Consider the following 13092-nt stretch of genomic DNA (forward strand, 5'->3'; position numbering starts at 1 on the left):
ACATGAAAAACTGATAATTGCACAATGTTGTTTTTAGAGATTAACAGTCCTTGAGACATAGAGTCCGAAAAGTGTTAATCACTAATTAAATAAGTAACTTTGTAAGAAATAGACTGTGGGAAAATATTACAAAACAGAAGTTGAATTTTAAAAGTAAAGTCCAAAATAAAGTTATAATTAAACAGTGAATTTTGCACGGTGATAAATACTTCAATTTACTATTATAATAGCTAGAACTGTGCAATGTACAAGTGTGACCATATTTGATATATATTTAAAATTTAAATATAATACAGATTATAAGTATGTCCTCATAAATAACGAAATGCACATACAATAAATAAGTTAGCGAAAACAATCACAGAACTATACGATATCTTGGAATCACTAGAAATTCTGCATTTCAGCGAGTCGTATCTGAAAAGATATAATTTCGAATTAGAATATTATTGAAGCGTATAGTTGCCTCAAAGACCTTTTATATATTTTTATTTTCGAAAATTCAGTATGGAAATTCACATTTCAACCTGTAAAATTAATACTTCAATCATTAAAATTTAATATGTAAAATTAACTGTTTAAAGAGGAAATACAGATTAAATATATAGAAAAGGATTTCAAAATCTTCGTGGACAAATATGATAAAACATATTTGTATGTTAGCTTCAGATAAAACCCTTGGCATTCGTAAAGAAAATTATAAAATAACTAATTTTGAAAAAAAAATTAAATAAGGAACAGTCGTTAAACATATTGTAATGAAGTTATTTACATGACTGTATCCTTCCTATCGAAAGTCATTACTTTCTGACCAAGAAAATATTGTTTGCTTACCATAAAATTTAGCTTACATAGTGAAATGATTTGTTCTAGTGAATGATTTTATAAAACAATCGCTGTATTAAAATGAAGGTCATGTGAACGGAAAAATTACAGGTACAATGTATATTCACAAAAAACTAGTATGCAGATATAATGTTATATTTTTTCTAGATTGTTTTAAAAGCTGCTTGGTCCGATTTTATATCAAGTTTTATGCACGCTTTTAAAAAATGGTTATGCTAAGTATATGTATAATTTTAGACATTGCAGTAGTTTTCCCAGTCAATTAAGCCAAATTTCAATAAAGAATAATACGTACAAAATTTGCTGACAAAACAAACGACAAAAAAGGGTACCGCGTTATTTCGCCCCATGTTAAATTTCACCCCTGACGACGAGACGGGTATAGTTGTAATACGACTTTGTCATCCCTTTGAATAAAGGTCGTAATGATCAGACAAATTACAAATAAACATTTGCACGTTTTATTCGCTAATATTTCTGAAGTTTGCTTTCTTTACAATCGATGCATAGCCAGCGGGTTAAATGACCCCAATCATTCGGGGGACGAAACCAAAAGTTTCTTTTTCTAAACATTCCCGTGATGCATTTTGGTTTGTTTTTTCGTTTGCCCTAAAAGAAATTATTTTTATTTACTTTTAATATTTCTAACTTTGAAAGGAGACTGATTCTGCTGGTGTAAATAGGAGAAAGTCCATAACTTTCTAAGATAAATAGTTTGTATGAAAAAAAAATTGATATTGTAATAACAAATAAATCGGACCAAGCAGCTTTAATAAGTGTTGTTTAAATGATTATTTACATTTAAAAAATTATTTGGTTGACTGATGACGGAAATTTATTAAATCTTGGCTCCATCTCAACCTTAAAACCATCGCATGTTGTACTGTTTTATCAAAATCAACTAGTTAACTTGATTTCCTCTTGAAAGATTTGACGATTGTAATAATTATGTTTTTAAATTATACTTTTTGGGAGTTGATTTTAATCAACTCTCCTATGCAGTCACTCGGACAAACCGAAAGTGAAACAGTGTTTGGACCTCAGCACAAATCATTGCTCCTGACAAGACTTAGTTTTAATTGATGAATTCGATGTAATGTATGCTAAAGCATTGTTTTTCAAGGAAACTTATTTACAAATACCTTAAAAATAGTCAGATTTTAAATGGTACGAACAATTTCAATATTTTTTGTAGTCGTATGTATTCCTACGCCAGAGTTCAATATAGTCTCGTTCAACTCGACGCTCGGCTGTCTCCGTAAACCCTTGTCGGAGATTTACGGTGTCAGCCGAGCGTTTGGTTGAACGAGACTATAGTTCACTATTGCTTGGATCCATACAATTTTCGAGGACTATTTCTACCACTGATACATACTTTGATTGAATTAATTTTATCTTTAAATATTATTTAACATGATTCATATGGAGGTTTCTCGACATTCTAGTCGAAAAAGTTCAAAAATTCATATGATGAAAATATGCGTAATTCAAATTAGAAACTACGTATACGTGTACTTGTCATGCAAAAAAACATATCATTGATTTCCAAAATAAATAAACATCTACAAAATCAACTCCCGTCAGTTCTTCAGTACTTTGATATTTCAATAGAATAATAATACTCGCCTTAAAGCATAGGTCATATTACCATTTGTACATGTTATTAGTAAATAATAACAAAAAGTAAACATGAATGTTTGAAACTAGTTTCATATACTAGTAGCTAGTTGTATGTATATGGGACTGAGTCATTTGGAAAGTTTGTACATCGGGTTACATACCTGCTGAATAGCCCCCTTAGTTTCTTCTGATATTCCAGCTCTATCAGCGCCCCAGCAATCCATCTCTTATTGTCTTTGAATATATACTCGTAGCCTTGTTTACAGTCACAGCCATACGCTGTCCGAGAAAACCGGAACCCCTTAATCCGGCGACACTGGAAATGTACATGTATGTATAATCTTTATATTCATCTTTTGCTATAATAGCAAACATATTTTGTTTAATTTTGTTTAATTTGTTGTGTTTTTTGTTCTCCGGTAATTTTTAGTGTTTTTCTTTTTCTTTTTTTTTTTTGGGGGGGGGGGGGGGGGGGGGGAGTGGTCGCGTTCGAATTTTTAAACCGGGTTTTTCGAAGGAAAAAAATAGCTTACTGAAATGGTAAAAAGGGCAGCTGCCAAAAGGGTATCCCTATTGTACGGACAACTCTTACAGTTTTAAGATAGAAAGTCTTTGGTTCGAAGATCAATTGTACACATATCAGAGATGTGCACATTACTTAAATTTTGATTTATAATAACTTATACAAAAATATCAGCTTAAACCCCTTTTTTGCATGATATTGCATATGGGTTCCGAATATGTTACGAATAACTTCTCCTACATTTTTCAAGATAGGAAAATTTTGGTTTGCAGATCTAATGCACACATATCGGAGATGTATATTTTAATGGAATTTTGATAAATTTTGCGGAAAAAACAGCTTTTGAACTTTGTCATTTTTTGCAAAATACTGCATATAGAGTACCCCAATCTCTTGATAGGTATTGCTAATCAATTCAGGGTTGAAGATGAATAATGAATACTGTTCACACACAGGACAGCCCGGTTTGCTGTCACAATGACAGCTTTTCTCTTGCTTATGTTTCTTTCTTTTTAAAACTTTTAAAAAACTGTTCTTGATAAACTTTAGAAGGGAGTGTTCGTACTCACAGTTGTAGATTCTGTATGGCACCGGGCAGTGTTTTTGAAAGCATTCTGAACATAGAAAGGTTGGGGGCAAGGATTTATCTCCAGGCGATCGAGTGGCACATCAATTGTTACTACCCCTCTTTAAAAAAAAAGATAAGCTGGAGAAAGTAATTATATAATTATTATTATAATTATACAATGACTGGACATGAAATATGAATGTAAGTCATATAAATGAACTTTGATCAATACGTACGAGAACTGAACTTTTCGAGATATTTTGATTCCCCGAAAGAATGGCACTACATATGTCATGACCCAAGTATCCACACGGTCATCACATTTGAACACAGGCGGCATCCACAGACCTTGCTCAATGGTTGGAGCTCTGTAGGTCACAGGAAAATGTTCGTGTCGGACACTACTTGATCCGTTTATATCCGAACGCATCATTGACCGGATATTGAAGGTTTTTAGGAATTCTGTGTTCGTATTCCACCGATATTTCATCTCTCGGTACCACAGCTCAAGGGTGTAATGCCTATCAAGTCCTGCCGAGTCAAGAGCATAAAAACCTCCGTTCTTTCTGTAAGCATAGGGTCCAAATAATTCACGAACTGTTTCATTAGGATTTCGAAAAGTGTACGGTTCATAGAATATACCACTAGACAATATTTTGAAATCGGCCATAACGTTGGCTAATACTTCTCCAAACAAATGTTCTTGATGCAGACGACCTCCTCCTTTGATGTGTCCAAACGAATCCATGTCTTCCATATTCTGAAGAAAAGCGGACAGGAAATGGGCCAGTCTGAGGGCGGTGCTGGCCTGATACTTGAACTGAGAGTCCACACCATACCCAACGTCCCCAGGAAGAATTAGAGAAGATGGAGAAAGTTTCTTGCAGTTTGATTTTGTCACACTGGTCTTCTGGCGGTAAATTCTTAGAACTCTTTCGTAAGCCGAAGGGTCAAACAAAGGTCTACCGTATAGGGACCTCTTCTTGCGGTTACGGTTTGTCCTTTCTTCAAAACCTCTTGGAGATTTTATAATGTTCACGGATTTCAGTGATCGAGATTGAAAGACTCCTGTGTTGTATTCTTCTTCAAAGAATTCAACAGAGACGCTAGATACTTGACTAATCACCGGTAAAACATGCATATCTACAAAGCGAAAAAGTGTCTCAAATTATCTATAATCAGAGAAACTATTTCTAAAGATACCGTTGAACCTTAAGAAATGCGAAAATTCTAGGTTCGTGTTACTTATACATACAATCTACGGCTGGACAGTTGAAACCTTTCCTATATTCAGTTAAGGTGGACTGTTCGATATTGTATCCCCAGTAAGGATGTTCTATGTCGTTTGGATAACGATGACCCCATCGGCATTTACAGCGGTAGCCACCTCGCCTGAACCCAAAACCACTCAGATGCTTACACTGAAAAAAAAAAGTCTGCTCTAATGTACGTTTATATTTTAACTTAATACAGATTCTCTCTCTCTCTCTCTCTCTCTCTCTCTCTCTCTCTCTCTCTCTCTCTCTCTCTCTCTCTCTCTCTCTCTCTCAGATGCTTACACTGAATCAAAGTTCTGAAGTACTGAAAGCCGGGCTCTTTTGGCGTGTTTTTAGTTATGCATATTGTGTAGTATAAAAGACTGAAAATATATCTCTCTCTCTCTCTCTCTCTCTCTCTCTCTCTCTCTCTCTCTCTCTCTCTCTCTCTTAATGTCGGCAAAGCGTCAGAGAGCGATCAAATTTTGTAAGCGGCTATAAACAAAAATAATTATGTCTGTCTAGTAGAAAAAAAGTTCAACAGTTGCTGCCTTGAATTTTGCAGCAAGCGTTATATATTGCATCCTCATTTCTTCAACGCGCGGCAGAGTAGTTCATAGAAATTCATGCGCATTGTATGTGTCCAAAATGCATATTCTTGTTTTCAAAACACGTTACTAATAGGAAAACTAAAAAAGATAGACAATTCTCTCGAAATTAAAAAAAAAGAAACAAAATGCCAACACTTTTACAAAACGTGACTCTTTCTGTAACTTTTTAATATAGCGGAGCTTTTTAACTTTGACGCTGTTTGGTTTTTTGTTTACTTTTGAAGTTGTGTTATTTATAGTAACATTGGCGATTTGCCTGCCTATAGCCAGAACTCTGCTTTCAGCAGAGTCCGGCTAAAAATGAAGAGTATGCTCTTATGTACATTTATATTTTAACTTAATACAGACTCTCTCTCTCTCTCTCTCTCTCTCTCTCTCTCTCTCTCTCTCTCTCTCTCTCTCTCTCAGATGCTTACACTGAAAAATAAAGAGTATGCTCTTGTGTACATTTATATTTTAATTTACTATAGATTCTCTCTCTCTCTCTCTCTCTCTCTCTCTCTCTCTCTCTCTCTCTCTCTCTCTCTCTCTGTAATAAAAGGATTAACATTTTACATTAGGTAGGTTGATATAACTTGTTTAAGAGAATACTTTGGCCTCATAACTACCAAAAGAAAGGTAACGTTATGAATACGAATTAGATTACATGTCTAGACTTGTTGTCAGTGTTGGATTTGTTATAGACTATAAGTATGTTATTGGCTTGAATTCCATTTAAAGTGCACTCGAGTTTTGTTGTAATTTTATTAGATTTACGTACCAAATATTTCTTTGCAATTGTAATTCATATTTACATTCATGATTGCTCTTAACATATGCAAATAAGTCATCGTTTTATCGTTTCAACGTGCGATTTTTGATGTTGAAATTATTGAATTAATGCTATTGAAATTAAAGAATATCATAAAAAAAAATTGAAATTAATTGGGCCTTAAATTGAAAAAAAAAAAATAATATGCAGATAATTACAAAACGTAAATTTTCAAAACAATGGGCTATTCTCTCCTAGTTTACAAGTATCAATGTTAATCGTAAAAAATTAAATCCACCGTTTTTACATGTATATCATTCCATGTTATTGTAGTATATAAATGTAAGGATGTTATGCCATTATGTTTAGATTCATCGTCAGACTGCTCAGCGCAGAAAAAATTTTATTCTCACAATTTAACGCATATTTTATTTAAAAATCTTATTTAAACATGTCGTTTACATTGTTGCATTAGTAAAACAAGATGGTGTATATAAATTAAGAAACTCACTCTTCATGTGAATAAAAACAACGGAAGTGATTAACCCAAAAATGTTTTGAATGAATAATGATTAACGCCTGTTTACATTACGTAATTTCCTGCAATTCATTTGCATTTATAATTGAAATTAAGGTATACAGAAAGCGTTTATTTGAAGATAATGGATAAATAAAATGTGGAAACAATGAAACACATGCACTTTAAAAACCATAATTATGTCGTTCCCTCCTGATGGCATTTGGCGACCAGATGGCGAAACATTTTTTAAAAATTAAAATGCCCTAGAAAAATTGATATATTAAAACTTTAACCAGTTAAAATGGCTTTAGTTACTTTTGTATTCAACAGTTTGCTTATTGCATTTGCAGTGCTATCCTTTTAACAACTGACATCTTAAACTCAAGTTCTCTGCTGAATTGAATTACATATATTGTAATTTGTACAGTTTCGGTCACAATGTTTTTGCCCTGTTTAAAAGTGGCTTTTTAAAATATCACCAAAAAAATGAAATGTAACGTATGTTCATTTACAAAAAGAAATACCTAAATATCAAGAAATGACCACGTCTTAGATATTTAACAATATGTAGAAGTCTTTTTTATTTTTGAAAACGGGATAAAATTTTATAGCTTTGTATTTCATACACAGGCGTGTTCAAGATGGTATATCTGCGTTTTCATGAGATTTAAACAACTTTAAAAATTTTGGGCAAATATTGAAAGAAATCGTACTTTTTTAAAAATCTAGTATACATGTCATGCATTATTTTATACATTTACTAGGAATATATTATCTTTTCATAAAGAAGCAATTACATTAGGATGGTGTGGTGGGTTTTTTCGACAACCCTTGTATAAACCTACCCCCGAGTGTTTCTTACACCTGTGGGTGCCAGCCAGGTAACTCGGTCCCGGATTCCCGTCCCCTGCATCGCACGGATTGAAGTCGATTCTTTCGAAGTCTGTGTCCATCACAGCTACTCCAATAAACCTTCACACAAAAAAACTGCGAAATATCATTACCTTGAAATCAATTGTCGAATGTGTAGTTACAGTGTACTAATAAGTAAGCAGAATATCGCTCGCTAACAAATATAGTTCTTGCAGGAAAAACTATATATGCAGAAGAACTCTTTATTTCAAATGAACCCATGTCGATGTCTAATTTACAACACGAAGTGAATCGTTTATCGTTTTGACTACCTGTACATGAAACGGTGTTTTGATTTAAAAGGTTTGGTACAATATTGCATGTGTTGGCGCAACAACCTTGTGCTGTTTAGATACAAATATGTGCTTTATAATGAACAATGTTAAAAAACAACTATATTTATGCTATATTTACATAATTGCATTATAAATGTCCATTTAAGCTGAAAAATTGTATAAAAACAGGAACAGCAAAGAAAAAGTAGAAATATTAACCAAAATGTCGCATCCGATTTGACTCTAGAAATTTTATAATCCAAAATTAGAAAGTTTAAATCGGTTTTCTTTTTATAATGAAAATTGTTGACATTTTTAGTACATAGTATATTCATTCTAAAAATACATAACTGTGGCATGCAAGAGTTAGAGCTTTGTAACAAAGTTAACAAAAAATGTGTAATCCTGAAATGCGTCGCAAACCTTTAAAAACCCATTATATTTTATTTTATTTAAGGATAGCGCTTAATATTTTTTTATTTGGTTTCCAGTTCTTGTTAATTGTTATATATTATGTAAATAATTTATTATTTTATTTGTATTCTATTATAATTGTTAATATATTATTAAAAAATGTGTGTTCTTGTGATAATTTGATATATACATGTGTTTAAATGGTACATAATTATATACATGCATTTGTTTTTCCCTTGCGTGAAATTTCTATCTTAATTTATACAAGCAATGTTTTCGTATAAAAATTATAACCAATTGGCGCTGCTCTCCTTTGTAATGAGACTAGTGTTCTGCTTATTAAACGGCAAGCAGGTCATTGTCACATTTTTGGAATGATTAACTTAAGTTGATCCGATGTCGCCAAAGCAGATTCTAAGGGTTACTTATTTTTTCTTTCACTTAACTTACCGAATAGTGTATACAATTCATCATGACATGATTAAGTATTGGATCTTTTAATCGGAAAGGAAATATAAATACAATACCGTTATAAGTAGTAGCAGTAGTAGTAGTAGTAGTAGAAGTAGCAGAAGAAGAAGTAGTAGTAGCAGAAGAAGTAGTAGTAGTAGTAGTAGTAGCAGAAGAAGTAGTAGTAGTTAGTAGTAGTAGTAGCAGTAGTAGTAGTAGTAGTAGCAGAAGAAGTAGTAGTAGTAGCAGAAGAAGTAGTAGTTAGTAGTAGTAGCAGAAGAAGTAGTGGTAGTTAGTAGTAGTAGCTGAAAAAGTACTAGTAGTAGCAGAAGAAGTACATGTAGTAGTAGTAGAAATGTAGTTTTGGAATCAAAAGAAGTTATAGATTGCGGTGTCTGTGTACTTCGTCTGATGGAAGTTATATATGTATTTGATGCTCATATAACATGATATTGATTGAATGATTTCAAATAAATTATTACAACTTGTTATCATAGCTGTAAACTTTTTCTCACCTTGGTCGTCTTAAGTGGGTCCAGTTGCTATACCTCGGCATGAAGTCGGTGATTGGGGACACCGCAGACACCACCCACTTGTTTGACCGTCCACAGTCAAAGTAAGGTCTCGTAAAGCGCACGGGGAGTTTCTCCTCGGTGTCATGCATTCCAGGGTTATTGGGACCGAAAAAATTGTACTCCTCAAACGTTTTCTGTCTGAACACTCCCGAACTGTTGGTAAACTTTAAATGCACGCCCCACGTGAATTTGTGAGTAGAGTCGTATATCGGTTGGTTGTCGGGTAGCCAGAAGTTGTACCAAGGGTTCATGCGAAAGCTTTTTACGGTGTAGTTTTTGTTGAATCCACTGCCAGCATCCAACACGAAAGCCGTGTCCAGAGTGGGTTCCCTCAGATGGTTATCCATATCGAATGTATCGTCCCATCTCCAAGCCCGGGGTGCAAACAGCGGGATTGTCTTGTTTATGTCGTAGTTAATAAGCCAGTTGGGATAATAGCAATCGTTATCAAAATACAAAGCACTACCATTTATGACTGTTGGGTTCGCATTCAAGTCAGCTGAAACGGACAAGTGTAAATAGTGAACGTTTGGCAGAAGTTTGAAGGTGTCGGAAGTGTTCAGTCTTTGATGGATGTATCCGAAGAAGAACGCTCTATTCAGAGCCATATTGTGCAAGTGAACGAGATTGGTCCGATTCTTGTAAAATATACTGGTCTGCAGTTTATTGTACAGAGGTATTTGCGTGACCACATTTTCTGGCATCAGAAGATCTTCTAGTCGCTTTGATCTGCAGTTTTCTCCTGTTACGCTTTGGAATTGTTGATCCAGCTCGTCAAAGGCATCCCATTTCATCCAACCGAGCTCCCTGGCGAGGATTACAGCAGCAAACAAAACCGAAGTGGTGAATGCATAGAAAAACATGGTTCATCGTCTGAATCGAAAGAAAGACTTAATCAGTAGGTGTGAACGTTCTGGTTATCTTCTGTTGTTTTTAAATTATCATCGATCAAATTGATTAAAGAGGAAGGCGCTGCTTACCTGTTTGTCATAATTCAGATTTACTTACATAATCATTTTTTCTTTCAACCTCATATATCCAGCTGTCTTTTTTGTGTCATTTATTGCTTTGGGTTCGATCTTGTACCCTGTAAATACATAGTTTTTGGATCGTTTCACAAGTTCTACACACATATATTAGCACGTGTTGGAATTCAGATGGAGATAGGGGAATGAACTCAAGATGAATAACAACAACACAATTGTTAAATAGTTTGTGTCAAACGTGAATGACTTTGTTGTCAGCAACATTTTCCGGTTATCATCTATAAACATACGAATTATACAACCGTACACCCAAAATTCCACTGGTCAACATAAGATATAAATGTAACAAATCTTTCCACGTATACAAAATTTTTCGTGTAAAATATCCCATTTTCCACCTAAGTATTTACGAATTCTTTTTCCTTGATACATTTCTTGTCGGCAACTTACCTCTTTCAATGCAGAATCCAGTCCTATGAAACAAATGACTCATAAAAAACGCATACATTTACGATATTTTATTTTGGTAGGGGCTGACAATATACAGCCATTGGGCGAACCAGTTAAAGATTTTAATTAGATTTATGGCTTAAAATCATGAGCTATTAATCATGGAAATGCAAACATTATACATGTAATCACTTATTTAGAAGGGCCACCTTATGCGTGCACATGAGCCCTAACTGACATTCCACTAGCACATTTGTGTAAAGTAGTATTGAGAAAAACATTAATAAAAGATACATTTGAAGACGCGGTAAAATGATAGTTTTCTAACTATTAATAGAAATGTACACTTTGCATAACATTTTAGTTCTAACAAGAATTAGTAGGGGGCTAATAAATTTTGGAATCAACGCTTAAAATATGTATTACAATCTTTCACTTTTTATATAATTGAAAATATCCTTAATGAAAAAAATCGGTGAATTACGTATTAAATTTTTTTTTTATTTTTTATGAAATGTAGTTTTAAATGAAGATTCATAGTACACGTGTTTTGACCAGAAACATTTTTAACAAATAATTTCCTATTTTGTACTAAAAAGTAATTTAAGTATCTAAACGTTTGCTGAGTTGAATCTTTAGACCGAGGCATTTACATTTCATTTTGAAAAACTGTCCACGTCAGAAGTGGTTCAATGAATACCATTAATCTGTCTGATAATTAAAGTACATGTACAAATCAAGTAATGTTAACATCGAGGAACCATGGCGCATATACTTATGCAAGTGAATGCCTCTACACTTACGACACGAGAGAAAACTAACAATATTATTCTTTCTGTTTCAGTTTTTTCTTCCTGTTTTATTTAGCAATGAATTGTCTTATAAAAAGAATTTAAATGAGTTATAAAAAAAATAACTGACATTACGGAGAATAAATGTAAATGACCGAATGCAGAGACTTGCAGGTAAATTTATTTTGTTATTAATAATTTATGTAAATGGGTCACGATCGGAACGGTCTTACTGCCTAGACCAAATTCATTCAAACAGAACTGTTTTTGAAATAATTTATTCACTTTAGTAATATCCAGTTCTATGTACTTTTCATTCTAAACAACTATACAGTTGTAAATTGTTATAGGAACCTCGTTAGTTGTAAGAACTTGTGTTCGAACCTTTTGTATATGTTAATGCAATAAAATATGTTCAAACAAGATCGAAACGGTATCTTTTTAAAGCATTTTGGTATGTGTTTTTGATCGTTTGCATATGATGAGAGAACATCAGTCAGATTTGAAGTCATAATTACATGTTTAAATATGTGGTTAATTTTTTTTCAATTATAAGATTAATTTGAACAAATTAAATAAAGAAAGTTTAAAAATTTACTGGTTTTTTGTTAATTCATATTATCCAATTAGATGATTCTAACAAAGATTTTACATCCATAAATTATCTATACAAAGATCGAGGCAAAACACACGTTAATGTCGCCGTAAAACATTTCAGGATATTTACAATTGATTTACGAAATCATTTGAAGACATAAAGAGCATAATATTGCGTGCCCTAGTTTTATGTTCACATGTTCACAAATGTTGACCTGATTAATCATGAGGGGTAATTACAACGTCTTGATATACATACATCAATTGCACATGATGGGAACACTATGCAAAATTAGGTCAACTCTTGTCAAACCTTGTGTTTTTAAAAACAACTGTATTTTTTTCAAACAAATACATGAACAGTATAATGAGTAAATACTTAATAAGCTATATGCAATTAAATAACAATATATGATACCTTTCACGTCTGTCCATTGTTTCCAATATACCATTCCCTCCACAACTATTCAAACAATTGTGACTTCCGGTATATTCGTTCGCATGGTGATCACGGTCAGTCGGACAGATTAGGGCGTGTACCAAATCCATGACTAATTTCTTAGGTGTCAAAATTCTATTTAATATACTTGCAATGATTAAAAACGGTTTTCGATTAATGAGTTTTTAGATTTTATTTGGTAAATAGATTAATTAAGCAAACAAAACAAAAACAATCAAAAATGAAATAAACGGACCAAACTGTCATGGCCACGAGTGCGCGTTATACAACGTTTTGCCTCCGGCGGGAAATGAGCAGCTTGTGCTTTTGTAACCAATGAACATTAAGAAACATATCTCATTCTTTTAGCACAATGCGGTTTTTTTTGTTTTGGCGTTGTATAGGGAAAACATTGATTTTCCATAAATTATATTATTTAGTTTATAAAAGAAATAATCAAAAGTGGTCTTGGGGTTATTTTTGCTGGGCCCTGCTACTGTCTATATAA

At 33.2% G+C, this 13092-nt stretch overlaps 1 protein-coding gene across 2 annotated transcripts; it reads right to left on the reverse strand.

Moving 5' to 3' along the window:
• Positions 1–206: 206 nt before the first annotated feature.
• LOC105334746 (uncharacterized) lies at positions 207–12867 on the reverse strand. Of its 2 annotated transcripts, XM_034480832.2 has the most exons (9): positions 12564–12866; positions 10330–10408; positions 9262–10194; positions 7541–7667; positions 4813–4978; positions 3794–4700; positions 3559–3676; positions 2628–2782; positions 207–417 (listed from the first exon to the last, which is right to left on the reverse strand). In XM_034480832.2, the coding sequence occupies exons 3-9, from the start codon at positions 10182–10184 to the stop codon at positions 312–314; spliced, it is 2502 nt and encodes an 833-aa protein (XP_034336723.1). In that variant the 5' UTR covers positions 10185–10194; positions 10330–10408; positions 12564–12866; the 3' UTR covers positions 207–311. The 2 variants fall into 2 exon arrangements, with proteins under 2 accessions (XP_034336723.1, XP_065934864.1); XM_066078792.1 differs by having other exon boundaries at positions 9262–10408; positions 12564–12867.
• Positions 12868–13092: the final 225 nt, after the last annotated feature.

This window comes from Magallana gigas, chromosome 3 (assembly GCF_963853765.1).
Source record: "Magallana gigas chromosome 3, xbMagGiga1.1, whole genome shotgun sequence".
Taxonomy (NCBI): domain Eukaryota; kingdom Metazoa; phylum Mollusca; class Bivalvia; order Ostreida; family Ostreidae; genus Magallana; species Magallana gigas.